At 49.7% G+C, this 21,289-nt stretch overlaps 1 protein-coding gene across 1 annotated transcript in view; it reads left to right on the forward strand.

Moving 5' to 3' along the window:
- The window catches only part of SEZ6L (seizure related 6 homolog like), a 79,500-nt gene that overhangs the window by 40,909 nt on the left and 17,302 nt on the right, over positions 1-21,289 (forward strand). Inside the window, exons 12-14 of the mRNA XM_075996816.1 lie at positions 1,749-1,945; positions 7,694-7,888; positions 10,719-10,910. Of these exons, the coding sequence (XP_075852931.1) occupies positions 1,749-1,945; positions 7,694-7,888; positions 10,719-10,910 (584 nt within the window). The remainder of the gene's footprint in view (positions 1-1,748; positions 1,946-7,693; positions 7,889-10,718; positions 10,911-21,289) is intronic.

Here is a 21,289-nt window from a genome sequence, read left to right on the forward strand (position 1 = left end):
CAGGAACTCCGCTCGGGGCCGGTTTCTGGAACGCCCCTCCTCTGGCGTTGGATTGCTCAGTCATGCAGCTCCTTTTTAAAACACATCCGTGTCTCTCCCATCCCCAGCAAAATGATGTCCACACACCTAAGCGTGGCTCTTCAGGCCCTGCATGGCCTGGTCCCTGCAGAGCTCTGCAGCCTCCCGTGCCTGTCCCAGCCCTGTGCACAATGAGCGCCAGGCGAGTCCCTTCAGGAACCATGACCTCTCTCCCTTCCTCCCTCTGCCTCACGCTTTGCCTTCTCCTCTCTCTCTCACTGTTACCCTGCCTCGAGGTCCTCTGTTCTTTCTTAAGGCTTCAGAGCAAGAAGCAGCACCTCCTCCAGGGAGGCCCCCGGGATGCCCTCAGTCTGAGTTCCACGTCCCTTCTCTGCACTTACCTTGATCGTAATTCCTGCCACAGTCTCTGGCTCAAAGGTCTAGACAACATCACTACTCTGAGACTCCGCTGAGTTGCAGCTCAATCCCTGGCACATAGTAGGAGCTCAGGAAAAACAATGTTAGGGAGAGGGGGATAAAGGAAGAGAAAGCTATAGAGGGAAAGAGACAAAAGAGAAAGGAGGAACGAAGAAAGGAAAGAAAGGAGCGGGAGTTAATATCAGTCCATGACCGACAGCGTTCATGCTGAGCGCATACCTGGCATTCTTTCAATCAGATCAATTTCATCCAGCACGCCAAGACAGCACACGTTTCTGCGGTATATTCAAGTGCTTTCCAGATTATTAACTGCCCATTGTTGCCCAATTATTTAGTGTCAAGGTACTTTCTTGCACTCAAGTCTTTGAAAATGTGCCATTCTTTAATGCTATGAGCCGCGATAGCAGGTTTGAGCGTATTTCATGAATAAGGTACCTCTGTCCCTCCCCCTGTCCCTCTTAAACGTATGTGATAACTCGCCCGATTTTGAGGAATCTGCCACTGGATAAATGAAAAGATCATTTCGCCTTCCGCGAAAAGGCGAATTATAATTAGCAAGCTGTCAGTGTGTTCTACATTGAAGAAGAATGAAAGACCCATGTCACAACCCAACATGTAGTTGTCACCCAAGAAATGGCTGTTGATAGCGGGGCTGTTAATGGCTGTTAATTCTTCTTACAATGTAGTGTCTGACTTTGCGATGGGTCCCGTGTAGGCGAGACCATTTCATAAATGCGTCTTCAAAAATTCAGTTCATCAGCAGATCTCTGTGCCATGTTTGTAGGAAGGAACAGCCTGTCCTGGTCACATGTGCAGTCTAAGCCTACCCCACTCCCATTACGTGTTAGGCCTGGGAGCTAACACATAGTATGTCTCAAGAAATTGTGTGTTGGCTGGGCATGGTGGCTCATGCCTGTAATCCTAGCACTCCGGGAGGCTGAGGCGGGAGGATTGCTTGAGCTCAGAAATTCAAGACCAGCCTGAGCAAGAGTGAGGCCCCCATCTCTACTAAAAATAAAAAAAATTAGCTGGGCATGGTGGTATGTGCCTGTAGTCCCAGCCACTTGGGAGGCTGAGGCAGGAGGATCACTTGAGCCCAGGAGTTTGATATTGCAGTGGGCTGTGATGACACCACGGCACTCTACCCAGGGCAATAGAGTGAGACTCTGTTTCCAAAAAAAGAAAGAAAGAAAGAAAAGAAATTGTATGTTGCCTGAAAAAAAATAATCAAAGGCTTATTGAATGTGCATATTTTGTTTCACACGACTCTCCTCTTCTCCCTGCCCTCCAAGCTTGAACCTGAGCAACAGTGACATCTTAACCATCTACGATGGCGATGAGGTCATGCCCCACATCTTGGGGCAGTACCTCGGGAATAGCGGCCCCCAGAAGCTATACTCCTCCACGCCGGACCTCACCATCCAGTTCCACTCAGACCCTGCCGGCCTCATCTTTGGAAAGGGCCAGGGATTTATCATGAACTACATAGGTAGGTGCCTCACCTCGTTTCTTTTTTGTGTTTCGATACAGGTTAAGATTATTTCCTCTAGATATGTCTGTTTGGAGGTTTGGTGCTACGCTAGTCTTTTTTTATGTATTGGTGCAGTTAACAGATGTAGTTTTTAAGTATCTGTGCTCTCTAGCTAGGAGGACCAGGGTTTGAGTCTCAGTACTGTCACCAATGGCTGTGTGACCTTGGGCGAGTCACTGAACTTCTCTGAGCATTTTTTTTTTTTTTACCATCTGTGAAACTGGAAGAGTGAGATCGATTCCACAAGGTTGATATGAGGATTTAGTAGACGATGCCTCATAACATTTAAGATTCATCACGTGTCCTTTGAAGGGGGCTGAGATGTTATATCATCAACACACTCTCAAAGCCTGATCTTCCCCTTCTTGCCTGAGCAGAAGCTCGGCTCTTCTCTGGGGACTTTTCTTTTCGAGTAGCCCCGTCAGACAGGATCAGCTCCCAGTTCATGTACTGTAGGGTCTACAGATGCCAGAGCTATCTTTTCTGATCCTCAGCGAGCCGTCTCTCTCCTGCTCCTCTTGAAACGAAACGAAACCTGCTATTAAATCCGGAGCTAAGTTCACACACGCCAATACCCGCTCCCTGTCCCTTCACCCACTCACATCCTTCCCTCCTCATTCCCCGACCTGTAACTCTCCCTGGTTCATTACTGGCTCCACCGCCCTAGCCAAGCTGCCAACGTCCCCAGCAGTCAGAGGCCTGGGACACTGGTGACGTCTCGCCGGCTCCCTTATCACGGCAGAAGCAGCTCCAGACCAGCAAGGAGGAGGGGCTGCTCCTTGGGGACAGAGCAGTGCTCACAGCCAGGCTTCCTCACTCCCAGCTGCAAGTTCTCCTCCAACCCCCCCTCCAGTACTCTTGACAGCAGCAGAGAACCCGGGAGACACGGGGGGGGGGGGTAATCTCGGGGTTTCGATGGGCAGGATTCAGCCGGCAATTAGGGGATGCACTTGCACTTCCAGGAACTTGGCTGGCATCTTGACTTCTAGGATGGAGCAGGGAAAAGGAGGATTCATCCTACCAAGCCCTCCACCACCACCACTACCACCAAAGACCCTCCAGCTGCAGCAAGACGGCGCGTCTTTGGTTCTTTCTTCCTTTGGGCTTGAAGAATGGCCCGCCTCTACCTAATACAAATGGTCCTCTCTCTACCACCCCTTTCGTCTAAAATGCAAACCACCTCCCAGACCATAAGCTGTGTCAGGAAGCCTCATGCAAGCCACCTCCCAGACCATAAGCTGTGTCAGGAAGCCTCATGCAAGCCACCTCCCAGACCATAAGCTGTGTCAGGAAGCCTCATGCATGCTGAAGTACACCCTTTGCATTTTTTTATTTCCAGCTGATGAGCATTTTTCATCCCTGCCTGCTCCATGTCCACCTCTCAGAGAGGCTAACCCAAGTATTTTTTTTAATTTTTTATTTTTTCATATTATGGGGGCACAAATATTGTTAGGGTTACATATATTGCCCCAGCCATTCCTCCCCACGCCCTCCCGTCCCCCCGCCTTACCAAAACATCAAGCCTTCCTACTCTCTCTCAGGTGGTGCTCATCACACCTATTTTGTAAGTGTAAATTCTTCCCCTCCTCCCCCCTCCCATTTGCCCACCACCCGATAAAAGTTTGTTTGCTTGTTTGTTTGTTTTTCCCCTTTTTTGACCTTTGGGTTACATTGTATATCTTAGCCTTTCCCCTGGAAGGTTTAGATGTATTCCCTCTCCCCCCCACTATGCTCACCACAACCCTAAGATGTGTGTCTCCCCCTCCCCCAAACCCTAGTGGGCACTATCCCCATTTGAGCATCGTAGTTTTAATCAGTCAGTACCAATTGGATGGCGAGTAGATGTGGAGCCCGTTTTCTTGATCTTGTGTCACCTCACTTTGGATAACGGGTTTAAGCTTAATGCAGGATAGCATAAATGGTGCCAACTCACTGTCATTTCTTAGAATTGAATAGTATTCCGTTGTGAGCATATACCAAATTTTAGTTCTCCACTCGTGAACTGACGGACACTTGGGTTGTTTCCATGATCTTGCAATAGTGAATCGTGCTGCCATAAACATTCGGGTGCAGATATCTTTATAGTAGAATGTCTTATGCTCTTTCGCTAACCCAAGTATTGATCTACTTTTTTATTTTATGTTTCTCAGGGGCCTTTTTACCTTTGATTGTGCTGCTAAATATTTTCAGAGTGGTATTGCTACCACTTTCTTTGGGTTCCCCACTCTTTACTGGGCAGTGTCCTGGGTGTCGGGGGATAATTGGTGTTGTCTGTCCGGGCGAGGTGCCCTCCTGAGCCAGACACCTTTGGGAGGACAGTTTCTGGTGGCATGGCTTCAGTCTCTTTCCTCGGACTTCCTCCCCCTCCCAGCTGGAAGATGAGGTCATATTGTTGCTCATTTGTCTCCTCCGGTGCTCAAGTCAGTCTTCCAAAACTGCATGCAGCCCGATGGCAAAAATCTGACCCTATGCAAGGCTGATCAAGGTTACCCAGAAAGTCTGGCCAATGTTCAGTCCGGCAACATCCTGAAGAAGGAGGTGTTCTTGTTCACTGAACTTGAAACTTAGATTTGTGCCACCATGGGCAGTGGGTGAAAGCTTTTACATATGTTATTTTATTTCATCTGCAAATGCATTATCTGTATTTTCCAGAGAGTTTGGTTCACAAAAATCTCTTGACACCTCCTATATGCCAGGCTGTGCACTAGAAACCAGGATACAGGAGTGACTAGAATACTGTCCCCGCCCTTGAGCCTGGCTGGTGAAAATGGGACAGGCCAGTCCCCTTGAGAGACAAGGTCAGGATCACGTGCTGATACTATGGGAAAGGCAAGCCCAGGGTTGCAGAGAATGCTTCCCAGGGACACACAGCCTGGCTAGTTTGGATGCGGGGAAAAAAAAAAAAAAAAGAAAGAAAGCAATTCCCATTTATTTCTGTTAAGGAAACCCACAGTTAATTTTACAAAGATGGCAAATGGAGCACTGTATTTAATTTTGATTCTGTCAGTTGTTTGTGCCAACTTATGTTGAAGACCATGTTGAAAAGAACTCAGACAGGATACGGTGGCTCATGCCTGTAATCATAGCACTTTGGGAGGCTGAGGCAGGAGGATCATTTGAAGCCAAGAGTTCGAAACCAGCCTGAGCAAGAGCAAGATTCCTGACTCTGCAAAATATAGAAAAATTAACCAGGCATTGTGCCTGTAGCCCCAGCTACTCGGGAGGCTGAGGCAGGAGGATGGATTAAGCCCAGGGGTTTGAGGTTGCAGTGAGCTATGATGAGGTCACTGCCAGACCCTGTCTCAAAGAAACAAAGGAAAAAACTCAGACAAGGTCATGCCTTAAGTCGACAGAAAAAAAGTCATGATTTATTAATGATGTCTTCCATGGGCATGGGAGATATTTGCTCTTCCGAGTCTAGATTTTACCATAGACAGATGCAACTTCCATTCAGTGGAGAGATCAGATGGTAGGGTCAGGGGTTTCTGTGATCATCTAGAGAATTCTGAGGCTCCCAAACTGACCTAAAGGCCTAAATCCAGCTCTGGAGGGTGGCCAAGGCTTACCTGCTATTCTTGCTGTCAACGCCTTCCATGGGAAGACTCCAGGCCTATGTGGTTCTGAACTCCCGGAATTCCGCTTTGCACAGAGAGATGCAAAGGCCAGTTCTCCTCGCTGCTTCCTGTGCTTTGCCCAGGGTCTGTGGCCACGTGTATGGGAGGGAAGGGATGAAAAAACAGAGATGAATAAGCAGTGCCTTCTGAAGAGGTGTTGGTCACTTGTTATGTGTTTATTCCTCTAATCCTAGGATAATAAATAAGCCCCAATAAAACAACAGCAGCTCCCTGGAGTGCTGTATTGAGAAGGATTGGGAGGTTTGGGCTGCAATCAAGAAAAGAGAGGGCTGTGATTGATTAGTGATGTCTGTCATGAGCATGAAACTGGTAGATGGCTGTGTGTATTCGGTGCGTTCAGGCATTTATGTTTCCCAAAATTTGGACTTCGGTGCTGATCTTGACCAAGAGACTGAGATCTTGACTTCAGATCCCTGTATTCCTAGTGTCAGTTAAGATCCTTACAAAACGATAGTCAAACAAATAAATAAATCCATCTAACTCATCTTAGTGTTCACACGGCACTGCCATATCCCATATGTTAGTTAATTAGCTTCCACTTTGCCCTTTGGGATAGACAGGACTCTCGATCCTACTGCACAGAGGAGTACAATAAGGCTTAGGGCAGTTAATTGGCATGACTGGAGTCACATTGCTTCTTAAAGAAAGAAAGAGGAGTAGAAGAGAAGTTGTCTGACTCCTAGGCCACTTTTCTCATTATTAGCAAAGTTAACCAACGCCCACTGGGACAGATAATTCCAGAACCTCCGCTTAGGGAGCTTTGTAAAAATGCAAATTCCTGAATCAGGGTCTCTGGGGCACAGTCTGGGGGTGGAAGAAAAGGCAGGTTAGGTGACTTAGCCAAGGCCACCCAGTTGGTGAACAGTGGGGATGAGAGCTAAGCCGGGGCTCTGCTACATGGTGACAGAGAGGGAGTCACCACAAATGCAGTGGGCAGCGCAATGGAGACAGGAGGTCCCACGGGGGTGCCGCCGCGGTGGCTCGTGTTGAAAAGCCAGGCGAGCAGACCTGTCCCGGCCTCAAGCATCCGGCACAAGGCAGACCCCGTCCCCAGCGTTTGCTCCCCTCCCCCTTTCATCCATCGCTTGTGCATTGCAGCTGCGTCCCAAATCCAGGGCTCCGCTGATTTTTTTCAAAGGCCTAAAAATAGAGGCTCCTGCCCCCCCACACACACACACCAGGCAATTCTGGAAGCCATTTCCCTGCCCCTTCGTCTTGCAGACACCCATGAGATCTCCTTTCCCCAAATAAAATCATGATGAAATCCCGGGAAAAGCCATTGCTCGCTCCCCAGAATGATTTTCCGACAGACAATGGAGGTGCTTTGCTTCCCCAGAAGCACATAAGAGCTGCAAATTAATTACACAGCGTGATTAGCTCTCTTCTCCAAATCTGTGCAGCGGGCACTTTGAAGCAAGAGTAACAACAGTGGGCTTTGGATTGCTACCTCAGTAACAAGAGTTTGTGGGAGGGAAACAAACACCCCACAGAAAGACCCTGGCAGAAGCTGAGTAGCATTTTCTGGAGGACCCCAACTCAGCAATAAGCATTTATCATCTCACGGTGTCTGCGGGTCAGGAATTCAGGGGGAGCGTTAGCTGGGTGGCCGTGTCCTGGGATCTGTCCTGAGGTTGCAGTCAGGATATCAGCTGGGGCTGCCTTCACCTGATGGCTTGACTGCCACCAGGCGTTCCACTTCCAAATGGCTCACACCCGTGACTGGCAACGCGATGCCAATTGTTGACAGGAGGTCTCAGTTTCTCTCCAGGCGGAGCCCTCCAGAGGGCTGCTTGGGCTTCCTTACAACATGGCGGCTGCCCCCCCTACCCAGAGCAGGTGATCCAAGAGAGAGCAAGGAGGGAGCCTCGGTGTTCCTCACAACACGGCGGCCCAGTGAGAGGGGTAACTGCAGAATATCACTATAGAAGAGTTCCTGGCGTTTAAGGGATTTCAGAAGCGTGTTACTTATTTCTGGCTTTTCTTCTATTCGCTGTCTCCACTGGCCTTCATAAAGGGACACCCACGCAGAAAGGCCACCTCCCCGCCTAACGATGACATTTCTGTTTTGAAGAGGTGTCGAGGAACGACTCCTGCTCAGACTTGCCTGAGATCCAGAACGGGTGGAAAACCACTTCTCACACGGAGCTCGTGAGGGGGGCCAGAATCACCTACCAGTGTGACCCCGGCTATGACATCGTGGGGAGCGACACGCTCACCTGCCAGTGGGACCTCAGCTGGAGCAGCGACCCCCCGTTCTGTGAGAAAAGTAAGAGTGCTCTCGCTCCCTCTCTCTGGGCCACTGAGTGGTGAATCCCTCCCAGGGGTGGGGGGGATCTTCCGGGCAGAAAGAGCGGAATTGTTTCATGTAGACTCTGGCCTTCCCCCTACCCTGCTGATTCGTGGGTTTTGTTCACAAATGTCATGGCAGATAATGTAAGGAGCGAGAGAGGGTGAGTGTGAGACAATAGGGAGGGGCGTGGACTGCAGAGAATGGGAGTGTGTCGGTCACTGGGGACATTAGCTGGGTGGCTCTGTCCTGGGAGAGAAGAAAGACCATTCAGAATTCATGTCTTTAAAATACCTGTTGTAGGCCGGGCGCGGTGGCTCACGCCTGTAATCCTAGCACTCTGGGAGGCCGAGGCGGGCGGATTGCTCAAGGTCAGGAGTTCGAAACCAGCCTGAGCAAGATCGAGACCTCGTCTCTACTATAAATAGAAAGAAATTAATTGGCCAACTAATATATATAGAAAAAATTAGCCGGGCGTGGTGGCGCATGCCTGTAGTCCCAGCTACTCGGGAGGCTGAGGCAGGAGGATCGCTTGAGCCCAGGAGTTTGAGGTTGCTGTGAGCTGGGCTGATGCCACGGCACTCACTCTAGCCTGGGCAACAAGTGAGACTCTGTCTCAAAAAAAAAAAAAAATAAATACCTGTTGTAGCTAAGCAAAACGAGTCCAAATCGGCCCTGGGAGCCCCGTTCCAAACGTTTGCAGTGGTTTGGAAAACATCTCCCCACTCTCCTGACCTGCTCTGCCTGCTCGCGGTCCTGCTGTCCCCAAGAGTGGGGCCCAGATGTGGGCAGGACATGAGTCAAGTGTCTTGAACAGGGGCAGGAAAGGAAGTGCTTCTGGTTTTGACGTGGATGCCTCACTGTCAGGGGGTGGAGCCGAATTTGGAAGTGGCTCCTCCCCTGGCTTCACGCCTCCTAAATGAAGCTCTAGTCCCCAACCCCCAGGCTGGGAATCCTTGGTGGTTCTTTGGTAGGTAGACCGGTTCCGTGGGACTCGAATCACCAGTTGCACAATAAGAAATATTAAGCATTAGCAGAGAAAGAGGGTGTCAGGGAAGGGGTGTGGGGGGTTATCTACAATTCCTATCATAAACCTTCCGACGTCGAGGAAAATGGTAATTGTGGGACCTGTGAATGAACCTGCCAAAGATCCACAAACTTGGACACGCACGCAAACAGTTGCAGGTGTCTATGTGGGGGTGTGCATGTGCCTGTGTGTGTGATGATGGAAAATAAAAATGGTGAGGAACAAGGTCTGTCACCAACTCACTAAAGTGATCATTATTATTCAAACATTGTAAGGGCTCAGAAAGACAGAAACTAGCTCACTATAGAAATTTTTGCCAAGAAATTGGCAAAAAAGCCAATTTCAAGCCCAAACGAGAGCAAATAAATTTGTGCTGGGTCCCTTCCGTGCACGGGTGACTCTGTTCCTGCACGGGGTCCCTCACTCTCTCCCCGTCTGAGACAGAGGAGACCCACGAGACCGCCTCTGGTGCTTTCTCTCCTGGCGAGGTGGGGTCAGCAAAACTCCTCGGAACAATGGGGTCCCACCCTAGAAGCAACCAGATGTGGTTAGCCCCTTTCATCTGTTAAACTACTCTCTTGGTGTTAAAAGATGTATATAAGCGTATCTTAAAACTACACTGGCAACAAGTTTGCCAGTAGTACCCAAGCAGTTGTAACATGATAAAGTGGAAAGTGAAAATCTTTGATGATCTTACACTCTGGAAATGATGCCACCATTAAAAGTTTATTCTCTATGGTTCTAATTGTGTGCGTGTGCGTGTCCCATGTCACACACAGGCCTAGGCATGTATGTGTGTGTGCATATATAGACATACATAGAGAAATAGCTGCAGGCCGGGCGCGGTGGCTCATGCCTGTGATCCTAGCATTGTGGGAGGCTGGGGCAGGAAGAGCACTTGAGGTCAGGAGTTCGAGACCAGCCTGAGCAAGAGTGAGACTCCGTCCCTACTAAAAAAATAGGAAAAAAAAAATTACCCGGGCAACTAAAAATAGAAACGGAAAATTAGCCAGGCACGGTGGCATGTGCCTGTAGCCCCAGCCGACTCGGGAGGCTGAGGCAAGAGGATCACTTGAACCCAGGAGTTTGAGGTTGCTGTGAGCTAGGCTGATGCCACAGCACTCTAGCTGGGGCAACAGAGCGAGAGTCTGTCTCAAAAAAATTTAAAAAAGGAAAAAGAAAAAGAAATGGCTGCAGAGATATTTGACCATAGAGGGAGTTATCTTTTTTTTCCGACCCATAAATATGGACATCTTTTCGTATCACACAATGTTGTCTACTTTTAATTAGTTCATTGCTTTCCTTTTACCTGCATTGATTTTTAATTAAAAAAGAACAATAGAGGCTTGTTTTACTATAGTCAAGCACTACGTAGAAAGCAGTGCAGGCTCTTCAGTTTGCTGTCATCAGCAGCTGCTCAGAACGCTGTGGAATGCTTGTTCCACGACACTTAATTCTTTCCCCATTAAGGGATTTGCTGTTAAAAGATTTGCATTGTTCACCTTTTATTTTTCATGGATACAAATAACGGTGCGATAAACAACCTTATGCACAGGTCTTTGGACCCTGATGCAAATTCCCTGCGCAAATTCCTAAAAGAGGAATTAAATTCAAGTCTCTTTCCCCCTGGCCCATTCCCCAGCCACCTTTCATGAGCAAAAGATGCATTTTCTTCCAAAAGGGGCGAGTGCTGAGTTCAAAACCTTTCTAGATCATTCTCTAATTCCACCTGTGGTGGTCAACACCTCTGACTCCCGCCCGGTCTGATCTCGCCCCGCGTAGTCATGTACTGCACAGACCCCGGAGAGGTGGACCACTCGACCCGCCTGATTTCGGACCCCGTGCTGCTGGTGGGGACCACCATCCAATACACCTGCAGCCCCGGCTTTGTGCTTGAAGGGAGCTCTCTTCTGACCTGCTACAGCCGCGAAACCGGGACTCCCATCTGGACGTCTCGCCTGCCCCACTGCGTTTGTGAGTCCTGTTCATTGCCTTGGGCCCCCCGTGCAGATGCAGGTTCGCGTCCTCTTATTCGCAATGCGGGGCTGAGCTGCTAGCAGGGGGCGTTCCACTTTGGGGGGGGAGGGTGGTGCTCTAATTATTACCACTACCACACAGCAATAGCTAACACTGATTGGGAGCACTTGTAACATTTACGGCCAATGTATCATGCCTCGCGCTAAGTCCTATGGCCAATTGCCCTCTTTTCTTCCTCACATAGCCCTGGGGGTGTGTAGATCGTTGTCTTCATTTTAAGAAGGGGACACTGAAGCTCAGAGAGGCGAAAGCATGGCCCCAGTTCACACAGCTAGTTAGTGGCAGAGGCCGGACTCGAACCCAGGCCCTCTTGAAAGCCCAGCTCCCAGGGGTTGGGACGTACAAGCAGGGCTCACAGGCACTGCTTGAAGAAAGCATGGGGTTACGCGGGAAAGGACGGGGCCTTCAACAGGATCCAGGGTTCAGAAACCATCGGCTGGGCTCGGATTTCAAATCAGTGCACCGTGAGCAGCCCCGTTAGGGACGAAGCCAGCTCGGACTCCAGAAGCCACACAGAGGTCTCGACAGGAGAACAAAGAATTTCAGTTTAGGGGGAAAAAAAGAAATCGCATTGCAGGAAGCTCATGGTGAGTTCGCCCACATCTGATATGAGTAACACCGAGCACGTTCGTGGAGGGGCGTTCCCCTATGGCGGCTGTGTCGCAGCTTCCCCAGCCACCCGCAACGGCTTGACAAATGTCGCCGGCCCCGCCAACAGCAGGGCCACCGTGGACACGGGCAAAAGCCACCACGGTCGGAAAGCAAGGAAGTCCTTGTCCTTTTCCATTGGATAAGCTGATACTTACGGAGCACTTGCTGTATACGCCAGACACGTTGCTGAGCACATTCTACGCATGCATAAACACGTGTGTGCATGTATACTCACATACTTCGTATGTGTACATATATATGCATGTTAAGGAAACTAAGGTTCAGAGAGAAATGCGGACAACAGCAGTTATCATTCACTGAGTGTGTAAGACACACTTACAAACACAGTGGACATTTCTGTGACTGTGTATATGCGTATATTCACCATCTATAGCTATAGCCATATTTAGCATAATGGTCACAATACTCCTTTGTAGACAGAACTAGGATTCGAACTTGGGACTCTGGTCTCCACGTCCACTGCTCCTGTGCCAGCCGCACCCCACCATCATTTAGCCGTGGTCGTCAGGGTACAAACCCATACAGGGACACCCCGGTGGGATTTTAGCCTATGGCCCCAGTCCCTTAACCACAGTGACGCCTGTCCCCAGTCCCCGGACTCAGGGGCCGAGTCCACACTGGCCGGCTCCTGCCGTGGGCTGAATTATATTCCCAAAAAGATACGTTGAAGTCCTCACCTCCCCCACCCCCGCCGCCTGTCACTGTGACCCTGATTGGAAACAGGGTCTTTGCAGGCGTGAACGAGTTAAGATGAGGTCATCCTGGAGGAAGACGGCTGGGGTCAGTGTAAGAAGAGGGAAATCTGGGCACAGATGGAAACACAGACGAGGGGAGAACGCCACGAGATGACAGAGGCAGAGACTGCAGCCAGCAAGGCACACCGAGGACTTCTGGCAGGTTCTGGCAGGCTCTGGCAGGTTCTGGCAGGTTCTAGCAGGTTCTAGCAGGTTCTGGCAGGTTCTAGCAGGTTCTGGCAGGTTCTAGCAGGTTCTGGTAGGTTCTAGCAGGTTCTAGCAGGTTCTGGCAGGTTCTAGCAGGTTCTAGCAGGTTCTGGCAGGTTCTAGCAGGTTCTGGCAGGTTCTAGCAGGTTCTGGCAGGTTCTAGCAGGTTCTGGCAGGTTCTAGCAGGTTCTAGCAGACGCCAGGATGAGGCAAGGAAGGGTCTTCCCCTGCAGGTGTCAGAGGGAGTGTGGCCCTGTGGAGACACACGGGCCTCCCGAGAGCCGGGGAAGAACCGGCAGGTGGCTGTAGCGGTGTCCAAGCAGGCAAGGTGGGCGGGAGACAGAGCAGGGGACGAGAGGAGGGCCAAATCCTGGCAGCGAGACACTCAAGTGAGAGGGAGGCTGCGGTCTGGGTTCCGAAGGTATTTTTAAGGATGAGGTTGTTAGGCCGCCTGTAATCCCACCACTCTGGGAGGCCGAGGCGGGCGGATCGCTCAGGGTCAGGAGTTCAAAGCCAGCCTGAGCAAGAGCAAGGCCCCGCCTATACCAAAAATAGAAAGAAATCAATTGGCCAACTAAAAATATAGAAAAAATTTAGCCAGGCATGGTCCCAGCTACTCAGGAGGCTGAGGCAGGAGGATCACTTTGAGCCCAGGAGTTTGAGGTTGCTGTGAGCTAGGCTGACGCCACGGCACTCTAGCCCGGGCAACAGAGTAAGACTCTGTCTCAAAAAAAAAAAAAAAAAAAAAAAACGCTATGAGATGTTTCACTGACTGAACAAAGGAAACAGACCCCATTGCATATACACCTTTGGCGTGCCAACCCCTTCCTTCCCCAGCCTTCACATACTCCCCTCCACAAAACTGCAAAGGTGGCATGTGTGTCCACGTAAAAGTAGGCAAAGGGGGCCCAGAGAGGGTGAGTAGCTTTCCTGAGGTCACACAGCAGAAAAGAGGACCAGGATTCTAACTCAAGCCTGACTAAACCCAAAAGCATCTTCCCGCCCCATTACTTTACAGTTCAGCTTTTGTGCAAAGCTTCGGGGCTTTACAATTGATGAAGATCTTCCACCAATAAGCTCGTGAAACGGGCAGAAAATTGCATAAGCCCTGGTTGTCTTCAGACTGTGTCTCAGTGACTCGCTCAAGGCCATGCCTTGGCCAAGCTGGGACTCAAGGCCGGCGTCTTTTCACTCCTTATCCATCTGCCCCAGGAAACTTCGAGAACAGACAGTTCAGGCACAGATAGACCTGTCTATGTCAGCACTGTCTGGGTTTCATGGTCAGACTCCCGCTAGCGCTGCTGGGTGATCTCGGGCGAGTATCTTGCCCTCTCTGGGCCTCAGAGCCCTCATCTATGAGAAGGAACGATGCCCTCTACCGGGAAGGGTTGCCGGGTGCGGCTGTCATTCACCAAGGCCTCCTGTGGATGGGCTCATGCGAGGACAGAAGCTCGCGGCTCACAGCGCCCTCAGCATGTCAGGAATGTGCTCCCAGATTTCCTACCCAAACTCCCTAACGCCTGCATTTATTAAGACCCGTTAGGTCCAAACAACTTAATGAGCAGTTACATCCTGACCACTTAGTAGCCATTGGAAAAAGCAATGCATGTAAATGGAAAGAAGAATAGTGTTTTTCGTTCTTAACTACTAATTACTGTTCCAGGCTTGTATGGACCTGTTGAACCATGCAAAAATTCTCAAACTTTGGGATCAGATTGGACTCCCCCACCCTAATTTCCTGTTCCACGTTGATTTTGGCTCGATTCTTGCTTCTTAGCATCCACAGAAAACCCAGCGTGGCAAGGATGGGGCATCATTAGGAAAAAAAAGAAAGATAGCTCTACCTCGTGTTAAACCTGTGAACTAGCTCAAGCTAGCAGTTCACAAGGGTCTGACAGATGTCACTGTGTTTCCTCAAAAGTTTTTAAAGTCCCTACAGCACCCCCTGTGAGTTCCTGGTGGCAGCCTGAGGCATCTTGGTGCATAGTTTGGGAACCATGGAACCAGCCCTCAGAAATACAGTAATGTATAAACAGATACGAATCACATTCATGTAGAGCCTGGAGTCTATGGGGAAGGGGAACGTGGAGAGACAGGTCTAGGAAGGAAGTAACAATGAATCTTCAGTATCACCTCCTCCAGGAAGTCCTCCCTGATTCCCTAGGCTAGGTTGTGTTTCTCTTCCCAGAATTCCCATGGATCCTAGAGTTCTGTCCTTCACACCATCCCTACAGCTGATTGAAATGACCTGTTTACATATCCATAGAATCAAACACGTAACTTGCTTGCTAGAATTGTATCCAGTGGATCTTTGAATGCCCCAGGCCCCAGCAGACTCCGCAAAATGCCAGTATTTGTTACCGTTACTGTCGTCGTTATCGTTAACAAAACTAATGTCTTCACTGCACCTCCCCGCATTGTTGCAACTGGCTCCCTTGCGTGGTAGACGGCTCTGAGGTTCCCATCCTGAAAACGCAAACCACGCCGCCAAAAGCAATGAGAGGGTGACAAAATCCAGTGAGGGCTTTGCGGTTGGCTCTCCAGGGAGGCGCTTCGCTCGCTAAGGGACAGCGATTCCCCGAGAGGCCCTGGCCCTTCACGGCGGGGTCCCCAGAGCACCTTGGATCTGAGACGCAGGGATTTCCCAGCCGGGACAGAGCCCAGGGACACCTGCGGCCAGGTCGTGGCTGCAGTGAAAGCTTCGTTGATGAGCCGTCCCCAGTGGCCACACCTCAGCCAGCACGTCCGATTCTCGCTGCGTGCCCATCCTCATTTAGAAATTCCCATCTCCCAGAAAGCGACAGCTCAGAGGAGTCCGTGGTAGCCCCAGGGGACGTGGGTACAAGAAGGGCCCTTCGTTATAACGGAACCATTAAACGCACGGGCCTCGGGCTCCGACAGGTCCGGGTTTGCATCCCAGCTCTGCCACTTACCAGCTCAATGACATTGGACAAGCCACTCTGCTCATCAGAAGATTGAAAAATGAACGTGCCAACCACAAACATAAAAGCTTATTAACGATGTGCTTGGCAGATAGTAAGTGCTCAATTAAGGCTGGCTGCTGATTGCCGCTCAGTGCCGATGCTCCGCCACCCGTGGGGTGTTTCAGGGAACCTGATGTCCAGCATTTTGCTCAAAATGTATTCCATTAATATACATTTTTCCTGTAGTTAAAGAGAGCAGGGAAGTGGAGGGGAAAATAGAGATGAGGGTGGATTTGTGATCATGTCTATAAGATCATCGGTCCAATTCACCCGAATTCCCGAGAGAGAAGAGGATGGAGTCACACCAGCTTCGATCGCAACCGTTTAAAACCTTAGGCCAGCGGTTTTCAACCGGGGTCAATTTTTCTCCCGTGGGGGCATCTGTTCATGCAATTTCTAGAGACATGATTGGCTGTCGCAGCTTGCGGGGGGTGCTACTGGCACCCAGGGTGCAGGGCCAGGGACGCTACAGGCACAGGACAGTCTTGAACACAGGGCACTGCCCCGCCCAAATGTGCATGGCATGTAGGTTGAAGCAACCTGCGCTCAAGGAACTTATTTCAAAGCACGACCACATGCCACGATGCAGCCACGTCTCAGCTAAGAACAGGTTCTTGGTCCAGCCCATTTGCAGGCAGGAAAAACGAAGTCCAGAGACGGAAGGCGATTCACCCAAGGCCACACAGCGACCCAAGCCTCCAGGTCCAAATTCAGGTCACTTTCCATGTCACTCTCCTGCCATCTTCTGGGCACCGAAGATACCTACGTAGGATTTCCAAGAGCTGATTCCTGCCAGGGAAAACTTCCATGTGACATTCTTCTCACATTCTTACTGATGGTGGAGTCAAAATTGAATCAGACTGACTTGATGGCCAGAGAATCCTAAGCTCCAAAATCGCAGCTCAGCCATTTCCTCCCTGTGGGTTCGTCACAATAAGCTCCACCTGAGCCTCAGTTTCCCCATCTGTAAAATGACTACATGGGTGTGGTGGTTAGCACAGGACTTGGGCCACCTGGGATTTGAATCCCATTTCTGCCACTCTCTAGCTTGTGACCTTTGACAGGTCACCCAACAGTTTTGTGCGTCATTTGCCTCAGACATAAAATGGGGACGATGATGACAATATCTGCGTCTCGGGCTTGTTGTGATAATTAAATGAGTTCGTTCAAATTCATACAATTCAAACAGGGGATGCTCTCAGCAAATGTTGGCTGTTTTTGGTCATGACTGCTATTACCTTCAAGGATTTGGAGGAGGATTGGAAATAATGTATGCAAATTGTCTACTACAGAATGTATGTTCAAATATTTTGGAAATTAATGAATTAAGTGATGCATTAATTTATTAGCCATGTCAAGACACCAAAGCAGCAGTTCTGAGGCCTAGCTGGACTTTAGAATTTCCTGGAGAGTTTTAAAAAGCATACACTGGGGAACTAATTAAGTTTTTAGAAACCTTACAAGGGCAGAGCCAGGGCACTAGATACCCTAGGGGGAGTCTAGCGCCTGGCCCGGGTTCCCACACCCTCACCTCTTCCTAGACCTGCTGTCAACACCCTTCGTTACATACAGGTCTAATAATTCATCCTTGTCCACCTTCTATCTCCCCAGAGCTAGGACGGTCCCTGGCATAAGACTGGCACCAGGAGACATTTGTGGAATACATACATGAATAAATTGTTGTTAAATTACATGAAGGCAGGGCCCATGTCAGTCTTCCTTCTCCTTGTATGCCCAGGGCCAAGAACAGTGCTTGGCCCATAGAGCACAGGTGCTCAATAAATATTAATGGTATTAATGAATCTGTTAATGTAAGAAAGAAAATTTCAGGGAATCCTTCCCAGATGCTACTGCCACCTGCTGGTCACTTTGCTGCACTGCAGGTAATATATGGGATCTGTTCTCTCTTAAGGGTCACTTTGAAGCCACCAATGTGCATAAGAGGAAGTCCCCTCCGCCCAGGCAGAGCACAGAGAAGTCTCTTCTGTGCGCCTGCAGCACAGCTATTAGCTCATCAGGTTGCAATGACCTGATGACTGTTCTCTGTTCCCCACTGGATTCTGGCAGAATAGAAACCACGATTCTCAAGTTCACCCCTCTGTACCCAGCTCCTAGCACCTGCTTGGCACAAAAGAGGCGCAGAGTCTGTAAGATTGAAAAAAAAAAGCCAGACAGTGAATTCTGGATACTGAGAGTTCATAAACTGTAAAGTGCAGTGCACTGGGCTGCAATTTCTGAAGAGCATTATATGCGTAGTACCCACCTGGCTTTAGACAGTGCCAAGATGAATCTTTTTTGCTTTTTGGGGGGGGGAGGGGGGTGGGCTAAGAAAATGAGAAAAATTATGACCATTGAAAGCTGTGATTATAGAAATATTATTATTTAGAGTGAGGCTAAATTACATAGCACAATTTAAATGGAAGAACAAGTCAGTAGAAATTTGTAAAAATTAAGGAAGCGATAGTACAGTTGATGTGCAAATATGGCAAAAGAATTATAAAGGCCATAAAAATAATCAGCGTTTATTGGGTACCCACTCCGTGAGGCCCGTCTCACGTGCATGAGCTTGTTCAATACTCATAACAGCCTCAGGAGCTAGCCCATTTTACGGATGAGGAAGTCGAGGCTCAGAGAGGTCAGTTATGCTCGCAGACACACAACTAGGATATGAATCCTGAGCCCTCGGACACCTGAGCCCAAGCATGTCTACTCTGTAACCTTCCTTTCATCGAAATGATGTAAGGTCTTCCGAGAAACATATATTGGGCACCTGCTAGGTACCAGGCTGCCAAGGGGGCAGCAGTGAGCTCAGCCGGGCTGAGGATCAAAGACCTTTGCAGGGTATTTTCCAAGGAAGCATTCGAACACCATCGGCTCTGGGTCCCGTTCACAATGCCACCCGTGTTGCTTACAAAAGGAACGCAGGCCCACCCTGCTTAAAAACCCAGATATCAAAACATGGGCTGCAGAAATCAGAAGTGAAATGCTTCCCTTCCTGCAGCCCCTTCATGCCCAGACACACGTTGCGGGTTCACGGTTCCCTGCCAGCGCTGGTAGGTCCCCTCCAGGGGCACACGACAGGGTGCCGCCTTGGGGGCAGGGGCTGCACGATTGATTTCAGGGCAGCCTGGTGATTTGATTCTGGGCTCAGACACAGCAGCCTTGGCGAATGTCCAGGCTGATCCGGCGCGCCAGGGGGTGAACTTCAAATACGCAGATGACATGACCTTCGTTAAATGGAAGGATTAGCCTTGGCCAAGCATCAGCTGAGCCACGTGGAGCCTCATATCTGGGAGTCGTGTGCAAAGGGAACTATCCTCCACTTCTCTGCCTGACATGCACAACTATTCTAACAGCCCCTCCCCTCTGCTACATTAGGGGCCTCCTCCAGGCACCCGGGGGCCTCTGAGTTTCTCTCTCTGTAGCACCTGCCGCTTTTAATTAAGTTGCCCATTCACACACTTGCCTGGCCCCTGAGAGCACCCAGGCCATGAGCTCTGGAGGGCAGGCGTGGTGTCTGACTCACCTCCTGACCCCCTGCTGCATGCAGTGAACACTAGGAGCTAGTTTCTGAATAAACTTTGCATGAGGGCCCGCCAGAGCATATCTCTGTTGTCATAGAAGATACAACTCCAATGGTACAGGGAGCTGGCAAGTTCCTTTCCACAGGGTAACTTCTAGGCTGGTTGGATTTCAAGGGCGGGAAGAAAATAGTGCGTAAGTCCACATGAAGATTGCTATTGACACATACAGGAAAATCCTTCAATCCCAAGAGCAGGAGGCAGGCGCCTACTGACCCATCCATTGGAGGAGACCAAAGCCCACATTCTTATTAATGGTGATCACTTATGCTAAAACTTATTCATTCATTGATTCATTCATTTTTTTCATTGGAAAAGTGATACATTTAAATGTATCACTGGGCCAGGCAAATACCATGTGAAAGACAATAGGGAGTAGTAGGGACTGTGGCTAAAATAAAGTACATTCCTAGCCTAAGGGGGACAGCCAGTACTCAACTCCAGCTGATCATTGCCATGTGACTATGTGAGCACAGGATGGTCCAACCCTTCCAGTGTCTCAAAAGAAGCCAGAAATCTAGATTATGACATGAAATATCCTGATTTGCAAAAGCTAGGTGACTATTTTTTAATTTATATCACACTAGCTAAATACATCATATTCACAGAGAAAAAATATCTCCAGCTGAGACCTCTGTGATACTGTGTTCCTCAAACCACGAGTGCAATGGGGCCAGAGGTTATAACTGTATTATTCACTCTGCGTCCTCGGTGCTATGTGCTGGCACATAATAATTGCTCAGTGAACATGTGCAGACTGAATCAATGAATGCTTCCTATGAGTTGGGCATTGTGCTGGGCAGTGGGGTTCCTGGCATGAACATAAAGTGAGTGCCCAGCCTGGGCAAGAGGTGCAGGGGTGAGAGCCAAACAATGCCAGAAAAGATGTGAAACTATGACGGAGGGGTGGAGGTCTGTGCAGGCTACAGAACCTCTGGGGTGGGATTCATGCCACTGGGGTCCTAGCTGGGTCTTGAGGGAATTCTTGAGATTTCTCCTGCAAAATCAGGTGCTTCAAACTGTAGGGATCTATTGTCTTATAGTTTCTGTGGGCCAGGACTCTGGGCACACCTTAATGGGCTCCTCTGGTTTGAAATCTCCCATAAGACAGTCGCTGGGACTGGGGTCTCATCCGAAGGTTTGTCTGGGGAAGGATCCACTTCCAGGCTCACTTGGTGGTTCCCAGGATTCAGTTCCCGGCCAGCTGTTGGCCAGAAGCCACCCTCAGTTCCTTGCCACGTGGCCCTTTCCATCGGGCAGCTACAGAGTAGCCAATTATTGCATTGAAGACGGTAACAGAGAATCTGCTGGCAGGACAAAGTTACAATCGTGCGGAAGTGACATCATTGCGGAAGTGACATCCGGTCCCCTTTGCCATATTCTGTTGTCTACAAGCGAGTCACGGTTTCCGTCCACATGCAGGGAGAGGGAGTCCCAGGAGGTCATTAAGGAGGGTCTTAGAGTGTGTCTACCATAGTCCCCAAAAGACGAAAGGAGAAGGACGGTCTGGACAGAGGGAACAGCACAGACAAAAGCACCAAGGGCTGAAACAGTGTCATCCATCTGGCAAAATGCAACTAGTCTAATGTGAGTTAAGGATCGGCCAGAGAGGGAGGCAGGAGACAAAACAAAGCCTTAAAAGCCAAACCTGGAGAAGACGGAGCCCCCTGAAGGTACATCGGAACCACCAGGCAAGATATCAGCCCCCCACCTGCCCCATGTCCCAAACTGAGGATCTGCAGGCTGGAGACGCTGACGAGCTGGGGAATGACACTGGTAAGCTGCAAAACTCCCTCAGATGTTACAGGAAATACTTCGGGTAAAAGACACATAGGGCCAGATCCTCAGAGAGTTTTGCTAATCGAGAGGATATTGGGAGCTGTGGACGGAAGCTCTTTTCACCTTGGGTCTCCGAACCGCCGACGGCGGGTGCCGGATGTGACGTTTGAAGACCTGGGTCTTCCGAAGCCAAACCAAGGTCCAAGGAGAAGTTGGAACGCTGTGCACTTTTGGTGGGAATGGAAAATGGTGCGGCCGTTGTGGAAAACAACGTGGAAGTTCCTCAAAAAGCTAAAAATAGAATCACTATTAATATATGATCCGGCAATTTCTCTTCTGGATATATCCAGAAAAGAACT

This window comes from Microcebus murinus, chromosome 22 (assembly GCF_040939455.1).
Source record: "Microcebus murinus isolate Inina chromosome 22, M.murinus_Inina_mat1.0, whole genome shotgun sequence".
Classification (NCBI taxonomy): domain Eukaryota; kingdom Metazoa; phylum Chordata; class Mammalia; order Primates; family Cheirogaleidae; genus Microcebus; species Microcebus murinus.